This window comes from Dryas octopetala, chromosome 1 (genome assembly GCF_963921425.1).
Source record: "Dryas octopetala chromosome 1, drDryOcto1.1, whole genome shotgun sequence".
NCBI lineage: Eukaryota > Viridiplantae > Streptophyta > Magnoliopsida > Rosales > Rosaceae > Dryas > Dryas octopetala.
In genome coordinates, this window is record NC_141366.1 from 13,613,310 (window position 1) to 13,637,134 (window position 23,825).

The 23,825-nt window shown below is 38.2% G+C and overlaps 2 protein-coding genes and 1 pseudogene across 3 annotated transcripts; all 3 read left to right on the top strand.

The window, feature by feature from the left end:
- Positions 1-3,333: 3,333 nt before the first annotated feature.
- Positions 3,334-6,807, top strand: LOC147298149 (G-type lectin S-receptor-like serine/threonine-protein kinase At4g27290). The gene is made up of 7 exons (XM_086233667.1): positions 3,334-4,615; positions 4,719-4,850; positions 4,932-5,089; positions 5,185-5,395; positions 5,514-5,751; positions 5,836-5,986; positions 6,135-6,807. The coding sequence occupies exons 1-7, from the start codon at positions 3,334-3,336 to the stop codon at positions 6,447-6,449; spliced, it is 2,487 nt and encodes an 828-aa protein (XP_086089793.1). The 3' UTR covers positions 6,450-6,807.
- Positions 6,808-7,541: 734 nt separating this feature from the next.
- Positions 7,542-8,139, top strand: LOC147298150 (calcium-binding protein KRP1-like). Its single transcript, XM_086233751.1, has one exon. It carries the CDS (start codon positions 7,652-7,654, stop codon positions 8,012-8,014), a length of 363 nt encoding a protein of 120 aa, XP_086089877.1. The 5' UTR covers positions 7,542-7,651; the 3' UTR covers positions 8,015-8,139.
- Positions 8,140-11,956: 3,817 nt separating this feature from the next.
- LOC147298151 (G-type lectin S-receptor-like serine/threonine-protein kinase At4g27290) lies at positions 11,957-20,560 on the top strand (annotated as a pseudogene). Its single transcript, XR_015120634.1, has 7 exons — positions 11,957-13,366; positions 18,630-18,746; positions 18,972-19,119; positions 19,217-19,427; positions 19,510-19,753; positions 19,860-20,001; positions 20,085-20,560. The product of XR_015120634.1 is annotated as a G-type lectin S-receptor-like serine/threonine-protein kinase At4g27290 (transcript).
- The last annotated feature ends 3,265 nt before the right edge of the window (positions 20,561-23,825 follow it).

The window sequence follows — 23,825 nt, forward strand, 5'->3', positions numbered from 1 at the left end:
CATATGTCATATGATGGAAAATAAATTTTTAATTGCAAGACTTTCAGGGCTCCCAAGAATTTGATGTTAACTGCAAATCCTCCTCCACCTAGGTGACGACTTCACTAATCTATCGATATATGTAAGCCAACACATAAATTAACTGGAAAAGGAAGGAAAGAAAAATCAGAAATGCAAACCAAGCAAGTTGACCATAAACAGACTAGACTAGGTAAATTAGCACGACATGAGCAGCATATTATATTATAGGGTACTGTTCTCTTGCCTTATCAATTCAATTTTGCAGTTATATGCAAGTCTAAACCTGATCCTAAAACTGCAGTTATATGTCACCAGGATATGTGATTGATAGGCTCTTATCCGTGAATACATTTATACATGTGTGGAGTTTTATCTTAAAAAAAAACTAGGTACAGTTAATAGTGAATTTCGACCCCAAAAGAAAAAAAAAGTTAATAGTGAATAATACATTTTCTTTGTTGTAAATTGTTGTGTCTTCTATCCGATGTGGCACTAATCTCCATCTCAGTCATGGTTTGCATCGAATCATGTAATCTCAACCAGCATCATTCTTAAGATTTACGAGCGCAGTTTTGCTCACCTCCTAACTTAGGTGTATGCTTATATCTCATCTAAAATGTTGTCATGTATTTAAAAAACTAATCATGAGTTAATCTATTGTATTTAATTATTTCTGATGTTATAATGATGAGAGAGAAAAATAATTTGACAACTTTTTTCTATTTTTACCCTTATCTTTTATTACTCAACTTTTTTTATCACCCGTTAATTTATTTTCTCTTTTATTTAATTATTTCTAATAATTTTTGCTTCTTTTGTTTTTTGCTCTTCTCCAGTACTCAAAAAACCTTATCCATTTTTTTGGGTCTTCTCCTGTATACACATTTATCTATTTTTTTAATTAATTAAAAACTAAAATATTCTAACAACACATTTGCAATTCAAACAAAAAACTCATTTGCAAAGTTTAATCCAAAATGTGGCCAAAAACAAATCTAAAACAACTCATTTGCATACATAGAAAATCCAATAAAAAAGTTACATAAGTTTTAAAAAAAAAAAAAGTCGTTGCAACTATTATTCTCTCTTCAAATGCTGCAACACCTTGGATTGGCCTAAGCATTTGTTTGATCTGAAAATGTCATGTATGAGACAAGAGAGAAGAATTCTTAAGCCCAAAAAAATGTGTTAATGTTGGAATATTTTTTTAATTAATTAAAAAAGTACATAAAAGGTGTATATAGGAGAAGACCCCAAAAAAAAAAAGGATGTGGTTTTTTGGGTACTGGAGGCATATTGGAGAAGAGCAAAAAAAAAAAAGCAAAAATTATTAAATGGATGTGGTTTTATGGATACTAGAGGCGTACTGGAGAAGAGCAAAAAAAACAAAATAAACAAAAATTATTAGAAATAATTAAATAAAAGAGAAGAGAAATTAATGGGTGATAAAAAAAAGTTGAGCAATAAAAGACAATGATAAAAGTAGAAAAGAGCTGTCAAATTATTTTTCTCTCTCATCATTAATATAACATAAAAAATAATTAAATATAATAGATTAACTCATGGTTAATTTTTTAAACACATGACATCATTTTAGATGAGAGGTGAGCATACACCTGAGTTAAAGGAGGTGAGCAAAACTGCTCTCAAGATTTACAAGCCTGTGCATAATTTAAAAATGGAACCCTTATTATTGTACAATCTTTTTTCTAACACATTAGATGTATATTTGTAAGATTTATTAGTATTAAGGTTAATGGAATGAGTCTACAACATTTACGAAGAGAACAAAAAAACTATGCTTAGTACTAAGTTAGAAATCAAATGCAAACATTACGAAGCTAGTAATAAAACATTTGTTCATTTCTTTAAGAGTATGACAATATAACATAGAAGATCAATATGTTTGAAGTCAAGAATACAGAGTTAAAACATAATTTTGTTAAAGGAAAAGTTTTCACAAATGACTTAAACTTTGACTTATATGTCAATTCATAATGCGTATTATGAGTTATATCAATATGCCTTATGAACTTTAATTTTGAAGCCAATTGCCCATTCCGTTAGTTCAATTACATTTTTCGTCCAAAAAAGGGTCATATACGTGAAGTGGTTCGACTTCTATGTTCTTATATTATAAGTAAAATGATGAATTTATTCCTAAAAAAGTGATTACATGTGTGACATGTGATCACTTTTGGACGAAATTTACAAACTGGGTTGACGAAAGTGGCATATTGACATAGAAAGTAAAGTTAAGAAGGCAAATTGGTACAACTCATAGTTCATAGTCTCAATTGATACAGAGGTCAAAGTTTAAATCATTTTTGAAATTTTTTCGCTTTTGTTAACTCTAACAATATCAAAGAAAAGCATTGAATTAACATACCAATACATCTAAATAAAAAACAAAAAAAAAATCCTAATTCAAAATGAAGAGTAAAATTATATTTCTCATGGCCAAATATAAAACTTAGAAAGTGATTTATTAAAGCCCAATGTTTTTCCTTTCTTTAATCTGTATCTTAATTATATGGCTACTTATATGCTATTCCATTTTGTAGGGATTTGATTTTGTAGGGATTTGATAGCTTTTAAGTTTTAACATGCCAGTTGAAGACACAAGTGACAAGCCATAAGAAAAATATTCAACAAGTTGTTTTCCTATTTAGAGTTTAATAAACAATAAAGCCTATATAACATTTTGATTTTTGACAGAAAAAAAATATATAATATTGCTCCAAAATATGAGGCCCTTTACTATGTAGGCTCTGTGCGGTTGCACTGCACCACGTCAGATCCGACACTGATCCCAACACACCAGATCACCACCTTAACCTTGACATGCAATTTGAGATAGGTGCGACCCATCTAATGAAAGAGCTTGTACAACAAAAATCTGGCTTTATCCCCATGCAATGACTTTAACTTCTGTTTTGGAGTCTCCTCAATCGCCTTTATGAATTTCGCCTAGATATTTGACAGGAACACCTCATTTCAATTCCTTATACAATTCGGATGTGTCTTATGAAATAGAATCACGTAAGCATTATTGGTACCATCCACTGGCCTGCTGTCTTTAGTTCTTAACATTTTGGTACGGAAACACCTAACTTCAACAACTGTCAGCTCGAGCTACTTTGATGACCATATTAATTGCCTTGTTCCTCTGTAAAAAACCTATCATTTTCTAGCTGTCTAACCGTTGATGGCAGCTGCCATTTGCATATAATGCAAGTCTCCAACCTTGGGCATGCACGCATGATAGTAAACTTGGTTTCTACTAGTTATTCAGAGCAAAGAGGAAGAGCTATGAAAACCTTTACAGTGCTCTCTGTGTCTGTCTTCTCATCATTTATGTTCTCCATTCTAAGTACCTCCACTGCAAAAGACCTCATCACTCCAAGTGAGTCAATCAGAGATGGAGAGACTCTAGTTTCCACCGGAGGAAGCTTCGAATTAGGCTTCTTTAGCCCTACTAATTCGAAGAGTATTCGTCGATACTTTGGAATATGGTACCATGAAATATCTCCTCAGACAGTTGTATGGGTGGGAAACAGAGGAACCCCACTCACTGATCACTCTGGAGCTCTGAATATTACTGAAAAAGGAGTTCTTGTGCTTCTCAGTGGCACAAATAGTACGACTGTGTGGTCATCCAACAGTAGTTCATCTTCAAGAACCATAAGCAACCCAGTTGCTCAGCTGTTAGACTCGGGCAATCTTATCGTGAAAGATGGAAATGGGGTCGATTCTCTCTGGCAGAGCTTCGACTATCCGAGCGACACCTTGCTACCGGGAATGAAGCTTGGAAGGAACTTGGAAACTGGCCTAAACAGGGTTTTGTGTTCTTGGAAAGATGCAGGGGACCCTGCTCTAGGCCAATTTTCATTTTCCATAGACCCAAATGGGTACCCCCAACTAGTCCTTAGGAAAGGTCCCCTGACACAGTATAGGTTGGGGTCCTGGAATGGCCTTGCTTTCACAGGGAGTCCTCAACTTAGCTCTCAGAGAGACTTCAAAATCGACTTTGTGTTGGACAAGAATGAGGTCTATTACAAATTTGAGCTCCTGAGCAACAACCTTCATTCGAGACTGGTGCTGAACCGGTCAGGTGATTTGCAGCGCTTCTTTTGGATTACTAAGAGCAACAGCAACAATGTTATGTACTCGGCTCCAGCAGATCGTTGTGACACTTATGCTTCGTGCGGTGCATTCTCTGTCTGCAAAGTTGATTCTCCTCTATGTGCTTGCTTACACGGTTTTGTACCAAGAGACTCGAGTTTGAAAAACAGGTCCGCCGGCTGTGTTCACGCAAGTACTACTCCATTTGCTTGTAGTAATGAAGATGGATTTCGGCAGTTCACAAGGTTGAAATTGCCGGACACATCTTCGTCTTGGACCGATCCTACTATGTCCCTTGAGGATTGTAAGAAATTGTGTTTGAAAAACTGCACCTGCACTGCGTGTGCAAATATGGATATTAGGGGAGAAGGAACTGGCTGTTTGCTCTGGTTTGGTGATCTCATTGATATAAAAGAATTCGACTCTGACGGGCAAGACCTATTTGTACGGATGGCTTCCTCAGAATTGGGTACTTCTTTTAGTTCCTTCTTGTTCAAGTTTTGTTCTTTTTGCGAAAAGTAACAGGGCATATATTATATTTATTCTCACTGAATCTACTTCTTATCTTTCAGGTGACATTAAGACAAACAAGCACTCTGGGGTGAAGAAGCGAGTGGCAATCACAGTCAGCTTTGGGCTGCTAGTCATGGGAATACTAACACTAGGATTGGTTTTCTACATACGGAAGAAATTAAAAGCACAAGGTAGAAACTAATTAATAACCTGATTTGTTGATCATGTATGAACCTATTGTTAATGACTCCCAATCATTCTTCTACTGTCAGGAAAAATGAAAAACAGACGTGTAAAGAAGTTCGACATGGAAGGTGGAAACGAAGACACAGAGTTGATAACCTTTGATTTGGCCACCATATCTAGAGCCACTGATAACTTCTCAAACAATAACATGCTGGGAGAGGGTGGTTTTGGACCAGTGTACAAGGTTACAAAATATATAGTGTGATTAGAATGTGTCTTTCCTTTCAAAATATATATCTTTCAACTTATTCAAATGATGGTTTCTACTTTAATTTATAGGGCATATTGATAGAAGGGAAAGATATAGCAGTGAAAAGGCTTTCAAAATGTTCTGGGCAAGGAGTTAAAGAATTCATGAATGAAGTAATATTGATTGCTAAACTCCAACATAGAAATCTTGTACAGCTTCTGGGTTGCTGCACTGAAGGAGATGAAAAAATGTTAATTTATGAATACATGCCCAACAAAAGCTTGGACTACTTCATATTTGGTTTGAACCTCTATCGATCAACCTGCACTCACCTCTCAAGTCTTAGTTGTCATAATTCATTTTGGAATTTTTGTTCTAGATTTAAGTGTAGATTGGACTTACTTTTATAACTTGCTAGATGACACAAGGAGTAAATTGCTTGGTTGGGACCAACGCATCAACATTATTGGTGGAATTGCTCGAGGACTTCTTTATCTTCATCAAGATTCTAGACTGAGGATCATCCATAGGGATCTTAAAACCAGCAACGTTTTACTAGATAAAGATATGAACCCAAAAATATCTGATTTTGGTACGGCTAGAGCATTCGGGGGAGATCAAACTGAGGAAAATACTAATAGAGTGGTCGGAACATAGTAAGTATCTTTGAACTCGTTTCATTTCGTACATTCTTTATTTTATGTTCTTTGTGAACTTGTATTTGCAATTTCATCTTCCAGTGGTTATATATCTCCGGAGTACATGGTTGATGGACTCTTCTCAATCAAATCCGATGTTTATAGCTTTGGTGTGATGATGCTGGAGATAGTGAGTGGGAAGAAGAACAGAGGATTTTGTCATTCAGACCACCAGCTTAACCTTCTAGGACATGTAAGCTTAATGAATGACTAGTCCTAGTTTACTACAATACAGCAAGATTGTTCTGTAATTATTTGAAGATGGGAGGTCTTTACATATAGATGTGGGAAAATCAGAATGGAATCTAACCTAGATACAAATTTCATTGATTAAATTTCAGGCATGGACGCTATGGACTGAAGGAAGACCATTGGAAGTGATGGATAAGGTGTTGGATGGTTCCTGTGCTCTAGCAGAAGTGTCACGATGCATTCATATAGCTCTGTTATGTGTGCAAATGCAAGCAGAAGATAGACCAAACATGGCATCTGTGGTGCTAATGTTGGGTGGTGAGGGTTCATTGCCTGCGCCCAAGCAACCTGGTTTCTTTACTGAAAGGAACCCACACACACTTGAAGCTGATCATTCTTCATCAAGCAAGCATGAATCACATTCAATAAATGAGATGAGTGAAACACTGTTAGAGGCACGGTAAAATGTCATCTACTCAAAAGCAGTAGCAGAATACAGTTATGGCCATGGGGCACCATGGTTGGGGGTGTACATGGTTTGCCTATAACTGTAATTATATTGTGTGAGGACTTATTAATTATTTGCATAATTAAAGTAATGTTTACATTTGAGTTGGTATTAAGTAATGGTCAACTCAAACTTACTATTTTGTGTGAGGTTGTGTGAGGTTTAAGTCATATTATAGTCTCGTGTCAAGTATGGTATCAGCTCTACTACCATAGCTTCCCCTGCAAAGTTGCGAAGTACTATTCTCAATCCCCCAACACCATTGGCCAGTAAGGAGCAAAGGGGTCAATTCATGAAATTAATCTTCTTCTCATAGGCTTAAGTGAATATTTCTTAGTTTTTTATTTTATTTTTTAAGAATAAGAGAGAATTTATTTGATAAAAAGACTCAAAGAGACTAGTTTAATTTTTTAAAAGGCAAGTGATAATACAGCCCACGTGGCTATTTGAAATTTCTTTGTCTCACCCCTACCGAGTAAAATTGCCCCTACCAAGTAAAATTCTTAGAATCTGCCGGGGCTTTACCCCAATAAAGGTGGATTGGCTCCATCAACATTGGTATTATACCATGGATTTCTTGGTCTTACGGTCTTACCCAATGAGCTAGCAAAGTTAAATGCCACGACTTTAACAGTATGACTATATATTAATCCCGGCCCTAATTATTCGCAATTGGTTCTTAGTTTTAGGAAAAAAGGTGGCTACGTGCCTGGTCACAGACTTCCACACTACGTGAGAAAGGGGATGGAACTCACCTTTTTCCAAACAAAGAAAGAAAATGAAAAAGGCACCTTCCTCCCAAATGACACATTTACCCCTAAGCACCTTTCGCTTGACCAATATTCTCCACGTCCAAGACCATCACCCATCATTTCCTTCCACGAGTTTGACAATTCTACCCCTCAATCCCTCATGACCTTCTCAGAAACCCAATGGCAGCTTCAGCAAAACAGACAGACCTTCCCCCCTTACCTGTACGGCTGTACCTGAGTTGTCTTCCATGGCCTCTCTTTCTTGGAAAACCCATCTCACATCTTCCTTTATATACTCTTCCACATCTCTCTTTCCCCAGCAACATACTCTGAATTTCTTCATCTGATTCTCCCTTTGGGCTCTCTCTCTCTCCTCTCCTCTCATCTCTCTCTCCCAAATTTGCCAATGGCTTCTCATCAGCAAAACCCACAATCCAATTTCCAAGATTTGCTGCCCACCATGGCCAGCAAGCTTGGTGGGGACGGTCTAATAGGCGAGCTCTGTAATGGGTTCAATTTGTTGATGGATTCTAACAAGGGGGTCATCACCTTTGAGAGCCTCAAGAGGAACTCTGCTCTGCTGGGCTTGCAGGACCTGAGTGATGATGATCTACGGTCCATGGTAGAGGAAGGTGATTTTGACGGTGATGGGTCTCTCAATCAGATGGAGTTCTGCGTTCTCATGTTTAGACTGAGTCCTGAGCTTATGGAGGAGTCTCAGTTATGGCTAGAACAAGCTCTTCAACGGGAGTTCAAACATTGTTATTGATTTTTTTTTTACTAATTTTATGTTCTGGGTTTTTGGATTTTCTTTTCCAAAGATTATCATTGTGCCTATGGAATTAGTGAAAATAAAAATTACAGAAATGCATTTGACACTTGACAGTTGACACATATTTCGTGTTATTCAGTTTCCATTTGTTATATTTGGTGATCTATTTTTTTTTTATTTTTTTTATTTTACAGTATATTTTTATAATTAAAATTGTTTATCTTTGAGATAATAATTTGAAGATCATTTTTATAAAAAATTAATTAAATTAAAAATTATTATTAAATAAACAAACGGTAAATAAAATTATTATCAAAATCGTCTATTTATTTGATTACAATTACATAATCAAACGAATTTCAATTTAGTTAATTTTTTATAGAGATAATCTTTATAATTAGATCTAAAATTTAAACAATTTTAATTATAAATTTACATTGAAAAATAAAAATAATAAAAGAAAAGTTAGTGAAGAAGGTGGACAGCATTTTGTATAATTTATCATTTACATTATACAATATTTATAGAATAATAAGAATAATGAATCCATGAATATAATCGGTCCATATAAAATTCTTAAACTTTCGTCAGCATCAACTTTATAAGTTTACCAAAGTCATAACTTGGATTAATTTGGGCTCAAAGTTGGTCTCATTTATATCATATCATGTGTTATATTAGTTGATAACTAAAAATTAAGAAAACAATTTATGCTCTAATATTATTTTAAAAAAATATTAGTTAATTAGTATGTATTGTGCACCAATTGATTACATAGTACTCTCATATACATAGAAAAATTCACTAGGAAGGATGCTTGTATTTTTTCTTTGTGTATTTTTGGTGTCGAGCGATATATAGTAGCGTTGTGCTTGGTGTCAATTTTTTTTTTTAATTTTTTATATTGTCGATCGCTTCTTGTAGCAATCAACACCACTTCTTTTTTTCTTTTTTTACTCATTTTTCTGATGGGTTTATTTTTTATAGGATTTAGAATAGTTTATAGAGTCTACATATTATATTTTAACTCTATAATCAATAAACTAAATGTCGATAGCTTAAAGATACATAAAAAATATACTACTGAGTACTCGTTGATGAGTGTCAATTGATCAACATTTGAAATCCGTAAAAAATAAAATTGTAAATATATGCTCTAGAGAATAATTATATATTTATGTATAGAATTAAAAGATCACGACTTATGCATTTAGTACTTATTGAATTCTTTTTTGTATAAGAACGTATGTACTTAATAATTTGACTTATGGTAAGGCGATTATAATTTTGACTTATTCGACTTCAAATAATATGGACCTAATCAACTATGGTCTTGAGTCTCTTGACATATTCAACTTTTTTTAGATAATTTGATCACTTTATATCTAAATGAATTATAAAGTTAATAATTTTTGTATTGAGTTAGAATAGATTTTGTTAAAAATGGTCATTTTATGAAATCTCAAAAAAAGAAAAAGAAAGTATGATTAGAATTCCCCTATAAGTTATATAACAAGAAGCAACCACTGCGGAAACAAAGGTGATATTTGGGATGTCGCAGCCGAAACAACAAAGCCAGCTCTGTATCGTCCTCTTTGACAACAACCTGCGAACGGTAAAGTACCCAAAACTCAAATTTTCTACTTTTAACTCTCCTCTGAATCTTTAAAGCAAAATGAGCTCAAATCTGAAGAAAAAAAATTTGAGCGCAAAAACTCAAATTTCTGATGATGACTGGAATTTATGTGGCAGTCAGCACACAATGAGAAGAAGAAACCGCAAGACCCGCAAGCTGCGAACGAGTTGAAGTTGTTTTGTTGCTTCGCCAACAGTCTATTTCGACGGCTGACACCAAAAGGATTCTCTTCAAATTCTGATTGGTGGGGGCACTCATTCAGCCAACTGATGTCTGAATCAAGCAGGAGCAGGAGGTAACAAAAAAATATTCACTTTTGACTTGTTTAAGACCACTCATTTTTCACCATTATTTGACTGTTTGAATAGAGATAGAGCTGGACCTATTTGTAATGAAGAAAGGGATCTTCTTGTCTGGCTTGTGGAAATTCCAGCATATAATACCAATCTTCACAAATGTAGCCACATTTTGTAAAGATCAAGATTTGCCTTGTTTTGTATGAAGAATACATGCATACTAGTTGTTGATGCAAATTTCCGTAAGGTAGATGCAACAACTTAAAGATAGTGACCTGGCTGATCAGAAGCCTTGCCGGATGATGACGTGGATGTTGATTGGGATCTTCCTGCAAATGAACACAAAACCAAAGGAGATGGACCGGTGTGGTACCAGTCAAACATGCTCCGATGATGAAGTCAGTGATATGTGTTTGGTGGTGTTTGAATAAAAGTGAGGAAGAACAGGGGATGAACTTGGGAGAATGGGAAGAACAAGGCAAATGTTCTGGGTTTTCTCAGCAAGTTGGGTGTATTTGTGTGGACTTCTGTGAGCCAATTGCCAACCCCTTCCTTTGTGCATATAAGTGGGTTTATATAGACAAAGGAAGTCGTGAAGGTTAAGTTACCTGAATGTGGATGAATGGTTGAGGGGGATCCACGCGTTCGGTCATAACTAGTAGCATGCACAGCTACTCACCTCCTTTGCATTCAATGCTGCATTGAATGCAAGGATGGAAGATCAGGTGGAATGCCCCAATAGTCATGGCTGTGAGCTGGAATGTCTCATCTGTCAGAGAGTCATGTCAGGTGCACTTGAGTATGGCGGTTCGTCCCAACGTGATCTTCTTTAGAATGGCGGTGGGAGGCCGAGCCGATCTGAACACATGTCCTCACGTGTAGATGTGAAACCCATGTATGATCGGATCGGATCGGATTTAGACAAGTCAGCCAAGCCGATCAGGTAGGTAGTGCAGTGATCCCCTCAAGTGGAATCCGGCCGCAACTAGGATTTGAGATGATGATCACCAAAGCCGAGCCGATCCGAACTGGGAATGGAATGGACTGAGTTGATGTGGTGACGTGGAGATCCAAGTCTGATCGTGATCGGTCATTGGGCCGGGCCGAGCCGAACCAATGGCCGAGGTGATCCGGTGGTGACAAGATTGTCAAAGCACGTCTGATCGTGATCGGTCATTGGTCCGGGCCGAGCCGAACCAATGGTTGAGATGATCAGGTGGTGACAAGATTGTCATAACACGTCTGATCGGGATCGGTCATTGGGCCGGGCCGAGCCGAACCAATGGTCGAGGTGATCCGGTGGTGACAAGATTGTCGAAGCACGTCTGATCGGGATCGGTCATTAGGCCGGGCCGAGCCGAATCAATGGTCGAGGTGATCCGGTGGTGACAAGATTGTCGAAACACGTCTGATCGTGATCGGTCATTGGTCCGAGCCGAGCCGAACCAATGGTTGAGATGATCAGGTGGTGACAAGATTGTCGTAACACGTCTGATCGGGATCGGTCATTGGGCCGGGCCGAGCCGAACCAATGGTCGAGGTGATTCGGTGGTGACAGGATTGTCGAAGCACGTCTGATCGGGATCGGTCATTGGGCCGGGCCGAGCCGAACCAATGGTTGAGATGATCAGGTGGTGACAAGATTGTCGTAACACGTCTGATCGGGATCGGTCATTTGGGCCGGGCCGATCCGAACCAATGGTTGAGATGTGACTGGAGAAAGATGATCTCCAGATCCGAGCCGAACTGATGGTGTCCGAAAAAGATGATCTCTCGAATTCCTGGTGGATCCCAATGTCGGTTCGGATCGGACATGGGTAACCCGAAGGTAAGAGCCGATCTCAGATGTACATGTTGTTGGCATTGCTGAGCTAAGATGATGACATAGATGGCTGGGTCTGACCAAGTTGACCATCAAAGAGTCTGAGCAAAAATGGGACTTGGTGTGCCACGTGTTGGTCTGTGTTTGGCCATTGAATCCATGTGGATTTATCCACAAACACTAGTCAATATTAGCTGCGTCCTTCACGGTGTGATATGGTCATCTCATTTAGCAGTCACAAGGGTCTTTCTAATTATATCTTTAACTTAAATGAAAACCAGTAGGAAGGGAGCTCAAGAACAATAATTCAATGGGTGATGCTTGGTTTTTGCTTATTAGTACTAATTTGCTCTTTCTGTTATTCACAATTTCCTCTGCAGTTGACAGTATTAGTTCTTTTGAGTATATGCGTGATGGGAGGACCTTGGTTTCATCAGATGGAAACTTTGAGCTGGGTTTCTTCAGTCCAGGTAGTTCCAAGAATCGTTACTTGGGAATTTGGTAATAGAACATCCCACTTTTAACTGCTGTTTGGTTTGCAAACAGATGCAACCCGATTCATGGCTCGTCCGGAACTTTGATGATAAACAGCACAGGCAATCTTGTGCTGTTGGGTCAGAATGCGAGTGTTGTTTGGTCGACAAGCTCAGTTAAACATGCTCAAAGTGCAATGGTACAGCTCTTGGATTCTGGGAATTTAGTACTAACAGATGTGAAAGATGGAAATTCAGGAACTTTGTGGCAAAGCTTTGACCATCCTTCTGATACATTGTTACCAGGGATGAAGTTGGGATTGGACTTGAGGACAGGTCTTAAAAGGACTTTAACAGCATGGAAAAATTTAGAAGACCCATGCCCAGGAAGTTTCAGTTTTGGGATTGAAATGGGACTTCACACATACCCTGAGGCATATATTTGGAAAGGCACTGCAAAATACCATCGTACTGGCCCATGGAATGGCCTAAGATTCAGTGGTTCACCAGAATTAAAGCCTAATCCACTTTATAATTTCAACTTTGTCTATAATGACGATGAAGTGTACTACATGTACAGCCTTGTAAGTAAGTCTGTAATCTCAAGATTAGTTTTGAACCAAAGCACCTATAAGCGTACTCGCTCTACATGGATTGAATCTGATCAAACTTGGAGGGAATATTCATCAGCACCTAGAGACAGTTGTGATGATTATAGCCTCTGTGGAGCCAATGGAGATTGTATCATTGATGATAATCCTATCTGCCATTGTCTAAAAAGATTCAAGCCTAAGTCTAAAGAAAAATGGAGTTTTACGGATTATTCTCTAGGATGTGTGCGCAATAAACAATTAAGCTGCCAACAAAGTGATAAAGATGGGTTTATCAAATACAATGGCTTGAAATTGCCAGATACTACTCATTCTTGGGTAAGCAAAAGTTTGAACCTCAAGGAATGCAGAAGCATATGCTTGAAGAACTGTTCCTGTATGGCTTATACAAGCTCGGATATCAGGGGAGGAGGTACTGGCTGCGCCATCTGGTTTGGTGATCTAAGAGATATCAGACAGTATCCGGCTGATGGGCAGGAGCTATATATTCGAATGCCAGCTTCAGAGTTAGGTATGGAACTTTGTAACATGAGCTGCTTGTTAAATACTTTATCTAATATGTAGTTCAGTTATTGTTTCCGTTGTGTTTCTATAAGACGTCCATTTTGCTTCTATCATAGGTAAATACTTGACCTAGATTTTTCATTTTCTTTTTTGGCTGCAATTTAAATTTATCTGCTTTACTGCATCACTGAACCATGAAGAAGAAAATGGTACAGGGGTTACAGAGAGGTTTTCAGAGTGATGAGAGAAAGAAGAGGATGATTCACGAGAAAGGCATGCTCACATGTGCAAGATGCACACACCAGCAAACTATATTCCATTACAAATTCTGTTATACAAAACGACATAGCATCAATCAAATATGACCGTTGCCACACATGAGCCTATGAGCTCTTACAGCAATACAAGCACTACCCTATGAGGCAATGCCACCTAAGCAACGTCACTTTAATTAACAAACTAAAACAGGAAACTTGCTTATCAGGCAAATGCCTTAACTAACTCTAATACTCCCTTCTAAGGATTTGACTGATATCACTCCAAGATGATTCCTCAGTTCATAGAATCTTTCTCTAGGAAGAGCCTTGGTGAAAATGTCAGCCAATTGTTCCTCACTCTTGCAATACAGTAACTCAATCTCTCCTTCATTAATGGCATCTCTAATGAAATGGTACTTCCTCTTAATATGTTTGGACCTCTGATGAAAGACAGGATTCTTAGTCATAGCTATAGCTGATGTATTGTCACACATAAGTGGGGTTGCTTTCCATTTGTTCCTCACCAAAATCATGTAACACAAATCTCAACCATATGGCTTGTGTTGTTGCTTCTGCAGCACTGACATACTCAGCCTCTGCTGTTGATAATGCCACACTGTGTTGTTTCACAGATGCCCAAGAGAAAGCTCCACTTCCAAATGAAAATGCATAACCTGAGGTAGACTTCATGTCATCCTCATCTCCTCCCCAATCACTGTCACAGTATCCTATTAGGATTGCAGCAGAGTCTTTCTTGTACTGGATGCCAAAATCCAAAGTTCCCTGTATGTATCTCAGCACCTTTTTTGCAGTACCAATGTGCTTCATTGAGGGACAATGCATGAATCGAGCTAAGAGGCTTGCAGCAAACATGATGTCTGGTCTTGTAGCTGTCAAATAGAGTAAACTTCCCACCATTCTTCTGTATTGTTCTTCATTAGCTGGTGTACTTCCATCATTCTTCTTGAGTTTATCAGATGTTGCAAGAGGTGTAGTGACAGCCTTGCAATCTCTCAAACCAAATTTTTCTAACAAACTTTGAGCATACTTCTTTTGATGAATGAAAATGCTCCCTTCTAATTGGATTACACCAATTCCTAGAAAATGATGTAGCAGTCCCAAATCAGTCATCTCATATCTATTCATCATTTCTGCCTTGAAGTCTTCAAGCATGTTCATGCTACTGCCAGTGTAGACTATATCATCCACATAGAGTGAAACAATGAGTGTTCCCTGATTTTCTTTATTCTTAACATAAAGGGTAGCTTCACTAGGGCTCTTCTCGAATCCACACTGCATCAAATATGTGTCTATGTTGCTGTACCAGGCCCTTGGTGCTTGCTTTAGACCATAGAGGGCCTTGTGCAGCCTATATACCTTGTCTTCCTGGCCTTTAACAGTGAAGCCATCAGGTTGATCTACATAAACTTCCTCTTCTAGCTCTCCATTTAGAAAAGCAGATTTGACATCCAACTGATAGAGCTTCCAACCCTTTTGAGCTGATAAAGCAATTAAGGTTCTAATGGTGTCAAGCCTTGCCACAGGGGCAAATGTCTCATTGAAGTCAATCCCTGGTTTTTGTGTATAACCTTTGGCTACTAACCTAGCCTTGTGCTTCTGTATTGACCCATCAAGATTGAGTTTAGTCTTGAATATCCATTTTACACCAACAATTGGTTTGTTCCCTGGCCTATCAACCAGCTGCCAAGTTTGATTTTTCTCAATCATTTCAATTTCATTTTCCATAGCCTTCTGCCATGCCTTGTCTTTTGCTGCTTCAATATAGGTTTCTGGTTCCACAATGCTCATTTTACAGTGAGCAAATACTTCATCAAGACTCCTCCACTTCTTAGGCGTTGAGTCATATGTGCTTGCAAGGTCAATTTCTGTTGCTGCAGCAGGTGATGTAAGTGAGGTACTAGGACTTGGATTAGCATTAGGAGATGCAATTGGATTGAAGGGACTCTGTGGTGTTGGACACAAAACTTCATGTTCAGAATCAGTTTCTGCAATAGGAGAATCCTCTTCATCACTCCAAGGAACTGATATGTATTCAGTGGACTTTGATTCCCAATTCCACATTGCTGTCTCTTCGAAAATCACACTTCTAGAGACTATCACCTTATTGCTTTTGAGATCAAACACCCTATAACCTTTCTCTCTAGTCCCATATCCAACAAAAATTCCTTTCTGACTTGTATCATCCAGCTTGTGTCTCAATTGAGTAGGGATATGTGTATAACACATTGAACCAAAGATTCTCAAATGCTTCACTCCTGGCTTCCTTCCACTGAAAACTTCAAATGGAGTTTGACCAATCAAGGCTCGAGTAGGGCATCTATTCAGAAGATACACAGCAGTGTTAACTGCTTCCCCCCAAAAATAAGTAGGTAGCTTCTTCTCTTGCAGCATAGCCCTTGCCATCTCCATAATTGTCCTATTATTCCTCTCAGCCACTCCATTCTGCTGAGGAGAATAAGCAACAGTGAGTTACTTTTCTATTCCAAAGTCTTCACAAAACTTCTCAAACTCCATTGAGGTATACTCTCCCCCTCTGTCACTTCTTACTTTCTTCATTTTGTAACCACACTGAAGTTCCACCATGGCTTTAAATTTTCTGAATACAGTGAACACATCTGACTTTTGTCTCAAAAAGTATACCCAGCACATTCTTGACTTGTCATCAATGAATGTGAGGAAATACTTGTTTCCTCCCAAAGTTTCTGACATTGGTCCACAGACATCTGTGTGAACCAATTCTAGCAGATCAATAGCTCTAACAGTCTTCCCTTTATCAAATGCTTCCCTGTGACTTTTGCTCAAAGCACATCCTTCACAGACATGCTCTCCTTTTGTGAGTTTTGGTAAGCCAATCACCATTTCTTTGTCCTGCAATTGCAGCATGCTCTCGAAATTCAAATGGCCAAGTCTTTTATGCCATTTCCAGTTTGAACCAGCCACTGTGGCCTTCTTTGCCATCATTGGACTTATGTCCTCGAGTACAAGTGGGAAACACCTATTCCCTTTCATTTGAACTGCTGCCACAGGAGCTTTCATGCTCTTATCTTCATAAATGGTCACCATGTACTCACCAAATACCAGCCAGTAACCATGCTCCACCATTTGTCCAACACTGAGAAGATTTTCATCTAATCCTGGCACAATCATAACTTCTGTGATATACCTTGTTCCTCCCTTGGTTTGCACAGGCAAGACTCCCTTCCCAGTTGATTCCACAATGTCTCCAGTCCCCATTTTTATTTTGCATTTCATACTTCTGTCAATGTTGATCAGAAGTGACTCATGGCTAGTCATATGATTGCTGCAGCCACTATCTAAATACCAAACACCTTGCTCTTTCTCCACAGAGGCTTTGTGGCATGCATAGAACATGGTGGCAGGCTCATGGACCTGGTTTGCATAATTAGCAACCTGTCCCTTCTTGTGTGGTTGATGGCAATCCTTCATTACATGCCCAAACCTATCACAATTGTAGCATTTCACTTTTCCCTTGAACCAGCACTCTCCATAGTGAACCTTATCACACACCTTGCACTTTGCCTTCCCAGTGTCACCTCCTGGTCTCAAATTAGATTGAAACTTGTTATCCCATTTCTTTGGTTTTCCCTTCCAACTCTTGAAGTTTCTTTTTCCCCCATCATGATTGTGAGATTTTGCTTGATTGTTCTGTCCTTTGGAGCCAACATTCATACTAGCAAAAGCCCTTTCCACCTTCTCATCATCTTCTTCATGCCTGCTTAGCCTTAACTCATAACTTTTGAGAGAGGCAAACACTTCATTTACAGATACAGAGTTTAAGTCACTGGTTCTTTCGAGCACCACACACATAGGATCATAGCCTTTAGTTACACTGATCAAGACCTTCTGCACCATTCTTTGTTGAGACAAACATTCACCATATTTTTCCATTTGGTTAGTTAAATCAAAGAACCGAGTAGAGTATTCAGACAAGGTTTCACTCTCCCTCATCCTCATGTATTCAAATTCCTTCCTCAGACTTTGCAATTTAACTGACCTGGATTGTTCATCACCATGGTATTCTGTTTGTAGAAGATCCCAAGCTCCCTTGGTAGTGTCTTGGTTGATAATCCGAGAGAAAATCTCTTTGGATACAGCCCCTTGAATAATGCCCAATGCCTTTGCATCTTTCATATTTTGCTCCTCCATGTAAGCTTCCAGTTCATCCTCCTCATCGATGCTGGAGTCTCCTTCCTTCTTAGCCTTCTCCTTCCTCTTCTTTGCTTCTGGGATTGTAATCCCTTTTTCAACTAACTTCCAGATGCCATGTGACTTGAAGATAGTCACCATGCGCACCTTCCAGAACTCATACTCAGTACCATCAAAAATGGGAGCTCGTAGCTCACCACTCCCAGACCCAGCCATGCCTAGATCTAGATGGATTTGTACCTCTGTTTTACTCTAGCTCACTCACACAGTACAACGCCCAGTTACAGAACCAACCTGGGCTCTGATAACATGTTGAATTTACTGAATGAATGTACCTGGAATGTGACCAGGAATGTAAGCAAGAATGGTACAAGGGTTACAGAGAGGTTTTCAGAGTGATGAGAGAAAGAAGAGGATGATTCACGAGAAAGGCATGCTCACATGTGCAAGATGCACACACCAGCAAACTATATTCCATTACAAATTCTGTTATACAAAACGACATAGCATCAATCAAATATGACCGTTGCCACACATGAGCCTATGAGCTCTTACAGCAATACAAGCACTACCCTATGAGGCAATGCCACCTAAGCAACGTCACTTTAATTAACAAACTAAAACAGAAAACTTGCTTATCAGGCAAATGCCTTAACTAACTCTAATAACTTTATCTAATATGTAGTTCAGTTATTGTTTCCGTTGTGTTTCTATAAGACGTCCATTTTGCTTCTATCATAGGTAAATACTTGACCTAGCTTTTTCATTTTCTTTTTTGGCTGCAATTTAAATTTATCTGCTTTACTGCATCACTGAACCATGAAGAAGAAAATGGTGGTAAAGTGAAGACAACAGTAATAGTTGCAGTCACCATAGCAGTATTGCTTTCTGGAATGTTGTTAGTTGGCTATTACATTTACCGAAGCAGGACAAAATTAAAAGGTAGATTAACTTACACCGACAATCTTTGTAAAATATTTGTCAATGTTGTTTGTTTGTGTTTCGATATGAGTATTTGAGAGAAAGGGATTTTAAGTTCTATCGAGTTTAAATTGGTTTGAAATGATAAGGTTGAACTACTGTGTATTCCATCTGCTTATATAAGTTTTAATTCCCTTACTCTTATTTATAGCTAACATGAAGCCAATTTTTACTACATGAGAATAGAAAATAAAGAACAAAGTCAGAACAATGAAGGGGGCCAAAGGAGGACTTGGAGCTCCCGCTTTTCGACCTGGCCACAATAGCTAGTGCCACAGATAACTTTTCAAGTGACAAGAAGCTTGGAGAAGGTGGCTTTGGACCTGTCTACAGGGTACATCTATAACTTGGTTTAGAATAAGGGCCAGAACTAATAGAGAATCACTTCATCCTGAATTGCCCAATATTTGAACTATCCTATAAATTTCCAGGGGACACTAGCAGATGGACGAGAAGTTGCTGTGAAGAGGCTTTCAAGAAGCTCTGGCCAAGGATTGAACGAGTTCATGAATGAAGTTAGACTGATTGCCAAACTCCAGCACCGAAATCTTGTAAAGCTTCTTGGATGTTGTGTTGAAGGACAGGAGAAAATGCTGATTTATGAATACATGTCCAACAGAAGTCTGGACGCCTTCATTTTTGGTTTGTGTAATCACTTTTAAATAATTTCATGTATAGGTTTTTGAACAATTTTGTATAGAAAATTAAAGTTGGATTTTTCCAGATGAAACGATAGAAGAACCATTGTTAGATTGGCCTAAACGTTTCCGCATTATTTGTGGAATTTCTCGGGGTCTCCTCTATCTCCACCAAGATTCCAGGCTAAGGATTATTCATAGAGATCTCAAAGCTAGTAATGTCTTACTTGATTATGAAATGAAACCAAAAATTTCAGACTTTGGCTTGGCTAGAACATTAATTGGAGGAGATCAGACTGGAGGAAATATAAATAGAGTGGTTGGAACATAGTAAGTCTTTCTTAGTACATTTTCCATGAAGAACATATCTACTTTTGATCTTCATTAATAGTTTAATGTTATTCTCACTTCTTTTTTATGCTTCTACTTTCTACAGTGGTTACATGGCACCTGAATACGCTAGTGATGGGCTATTTTCTGTGAAATCCGATGTCTTTAGCTTTGGTTTGGTGCTGGAAGTCATAAGTGGAAGGAAAAATAAGGGATTTCACAACCCAAACCACAGCCTTATTGGACATGCAAGTATCAGAAGTAAAATTTCTTTTTCTTACATGTTAGATCTATAAATAGCGATTGATGAATTGGTTTTGACATGTTTCAGGCATGGAGATCATGGAAAGAAGGAAGGCCCTTAGAACTAATTGGTGCATGCTTAGAAAGCTCATGTATTCAACCGGAAGTGTTACGTTGCATCCATGTTAGTCTCTTATGTGTGCAACATCATCCGGAGGATAGGCCAAGCATGGCGTCCGTGGTTATAATGTTGGGAAGTGAGATGCCATTGGCTGAGCCCAAACAACCTGGTTTCTTCAGGGAAAAGGAATCACACGAAGCAGGTTCTTCATCAGGTAATCAATCATATTCAACCAACGAAATATCCATTTCTCTTTTGGAGGCTCGATAAAGACCAATTCATTCCTTGTATATATAAGGTTCATGCTGCTTTGTATCCATGTGCATATTCTTCAACAAGCATCATTATAGATCCAAGCTGTATCAGTTATTGAACAATAAAATAGCGTTATATAGATTGATGGTTCAGGCTTTAAGGCAACATAAAGACAATTAAGCTATTCATCTCATACTGTATCTATATGCTACAAATTATTGTTCAGCATGCACTGTTCAGCAACCGTAGTGGGATGCCTTCTACGGTTCTGCTAGCTAAGAAGCCTAAGGTGTAGGTTAATGAGTCTTTTACAAGCCCAATTTTCTTTGTGATTGGGCCGGTCCTAACTCCTTGTCTTGGGCCCTCTATCTTTGTACTTGTTGTGTTATAAAAAACCACTGAAATTTTCCTGGCCCAAAAAAGAAGAAGCCGAATTTATTTGACATTGTCTTGAAACGTAAAAACCATCATTTAAATTGATATGAGCTTGAAGTCTGCCACACTGCGAGCCATGGAATTAGTCCAAGTGGTAAGAGAGGATGGAGTACTAGGTCAGAATTAGAATATTTTCAGAGTTCGAATATAACCGTTTAAAAGTGTCACAATGACACAATACGTGTTTCAATTGTTATGCAATATGCAAAAACAAGGGAAAATGTTAGCAAAATGACTATAACTATACCCCTATTTTCAGTTAAGAATCTCGTTTTCACTTTGCTTCAATTAAGGATTATTATTTTTCAAGTGTTTCAATCAAGGATATTCCATCAACTTTGTCAAATATTCTGTTAAAATTGATCACATGAGGGTTACGTGACCAATTCATGAGGACAAAAAAGTAATTTCTCCTAAAAAAATATTAAAAAATAAAACTAATGAATTAAAAATATATATATCTCCCACCACCGCCCACTCCTTGCAACATGCTGACCCAGCCCTCCCCCTCCCCCTCCCAGTCCAATTTTTCAGCATTTTCTTCAATATTTATTGACTCTTTGTAACTGTAAGTCCTTCAAATAATATCAACTAAAAAACAAAAAGGAAAAAAAACTTCAGCAAAGAAATGAAAATACTTGCCAAACTCTGAAAATCAGCGACCATCAAATCCATATTCGATTTCGTCCTAAGCAGGACATTGCGGAGCATTGAATATTAGCACATATTATATATTCTGTGACGCAAAGTTTGAAGATTTATGCATAGATAAGAGGGATTTCAATTCAATATCTCAGAGGTGATACAATCTTGTTATGGAGGTTCGAAACATCTAGGCCTACGTACTTGTCTCCTACGTCCAAACCAAGCAACCGCTCGCGTTCGAGAGCATTGGTCCTTACCAAATCTTGGAACAAGCTCAGAGGCCTTACGTACCTCATCTCTGCGGCTTTGTCAAAACGTAATTTATTCAGTGAAGCATTTCGTCGAACACTTAGTGGTCGATTGAGAGAGACAGTGGTTGTCAGCTACCTTCAATTCACTTCAATATCAATCACGAACTTGTAAAAGAGAGAAAGTAAAACGGGTCGGACTCGAACCCAGGAGAGAGACGGGGCCAGGGCTGGGTGGGGGGCGTGACGAGGATGGGTTGGGGAAGAGGAAGGGCCGGGCGGGAGAGAGAGAGAGAGAGAGAGAAAGAGAGAGAGAGCGAGAGAGGCATAGAGAGATGAGAGAAGGTCGGGCTAGGTGGTGGGGGGAGAGGCGAGGCTGGATGGGGGAAGGGGGAGGGCCGGATCAGCATGGTGCAAAGGCTGGGTGTGAGAAATAGAGGAGAGGCAGAGAGAGATCGATGAGAGAGAAATAGAGGAAATGCAGAGAGAGATGAAAGAGAAAGAGAGGCAGAGAGAGATGAGAGAGAAAGTGAGTCTGAGAGAGAGGAAATGGGCGGGGCTGGGCTGATGGGGAAGAAGGATGGCCAGTGGATGGGGAGTCGTCGGTGGCAGCTGGGGAGTGAAGGTGGGTCGGTGGTGGCTGGGGGTGAGGTTTGTGTGGTTGGGTTTCAATTCCCAGTTTTTTTTTAATAATTATTTTTTAAATGCACAAAAAGTACATAAATGCCCCTGCAAACTGGTCACGTACAAGTCACGTGACAAGGTTTTAACAAAAAATTTGACGGAGTTGACGAAATATCTTTGATTGAAACACTTGAAAAATAATAGTCCTTGATTGAAGCAAAGTGAAAACGGGATCCTCAACTGAAAATAGGAGTATAGTTATAATCATTTTGCTAACATTTTCCCCAAAAACAAAATAGAATTATCTACTTGTATTTCTTTTGTAATTATACCTTGTTTATATTTTGTCATAAACAGAAGATCAACACAAAATGTAAGTAGAACAGCCGACTATGTTGGTTACTTCCTAAGTTACTAGGCAAACCCAGGCCATCCACTCAATATTTTGTTTTCCAACTAAAACAGACCCTCTGGATTCTTGTTATTGGATGCCAATGTGGTCTTATTCACGCGTGAGATCCATGCCAATGTGGTCTTATCTCTTTGATATTTTTCAAACTCTAAATTGGTCAAATAATGTGATCCCTCTAGTAAAAAAGAATATGACACACAAAGGCAAAACTAAAGTCTAATGTGAAAGGGACAAGACATAGAAAATTAGAAATGCATTTATTTGATGACCCGTGACCTTTATCAGACAACAACCATGGCGTGCAAATGCAATACGACTTTAAGGATACATATATATAAATTTTATATCATTTTTTTGGACATTATATATAACTTATGTGTAAATATTGCTAAAGGACTTGAACTTTCAACTGCAATCACTCACTCACCCACTGAAGCTGCAGAAGCTGGAACTAATTATTGACTAATTAGACGAATTGTGAATGATAGTTGCGCCATTAAGGAGTGTATTTTCCAGAAGATTGTTGACTACTGAAAAAAAAAAAAAATATATATATATATATATATCAATCGCAATCCACCAATCAATGATTCAATATCCTTTTTCTATCTTGATTGAGAAAATTTTTTGGGTGATTCTGTTTGAATCTTGTAATTTGCTCATCTTGTCGTTTAAGAAAAAAAGAAGTTTCTTATTTTTTTGACAAAAAGAATTAAAAATTCAGAGAAAGAGAAATAGATGAAATGTGAATGGAAATCTAGAAATTGCCAAGGTCTTGGGGTTGGAGTGGGTGGTTGATTATAATTTTATATTGTTAAAAGGAAAGGATTTTCCACAAGCTTTTTGACTTAGAGAAAACCACAGCTTTGATCAAAACCATTAACAAATTAAATCCGTAGTCACGGATGTTAATGTCGATTAATGATATTGGTGAGTATGAAAAGGCATGCATATGTAGACCATATATATTTTCTAGTGGTTTTGTAAAAGCACCTTTTCCGGGTTTCAAATCCATCCAGAAGGTACATCTTCCAAATGGATTATATAAAGATTAAAAAAAGGTCTATCTTTTAGGTGTTGATGACTTGA

Coding starts and splice junctions, on each gene's coding strand:
- LOC147298149 (XM_086233667.1), top strand. CDS start 3,334: ATGAAAACCTTTACAGTGCTCTCTGTGTCTGTCTTCTCATCATTTATG. Junction 4,851..4,931: donor GAAGAAATTAAAAGCACAAG/GTAGAAACTAAT, acceptor TTCTACTGTCAG/GAAAAATGAAAAACAGACGT. Junction 5,090..5,184: donor GTTTTGGACCAGTGTACAAG/GTTACAAAATAT, acceptor TTTAATTTATAG/GGCATATTGATAGAAGGGAA.
- LOC147298150 (XM_086233751.1), top strand. CDS start 7,652: ATGGCTTCTCATCAGCAAAACCCACAATCCAATTTCCAAGATTTGCTG.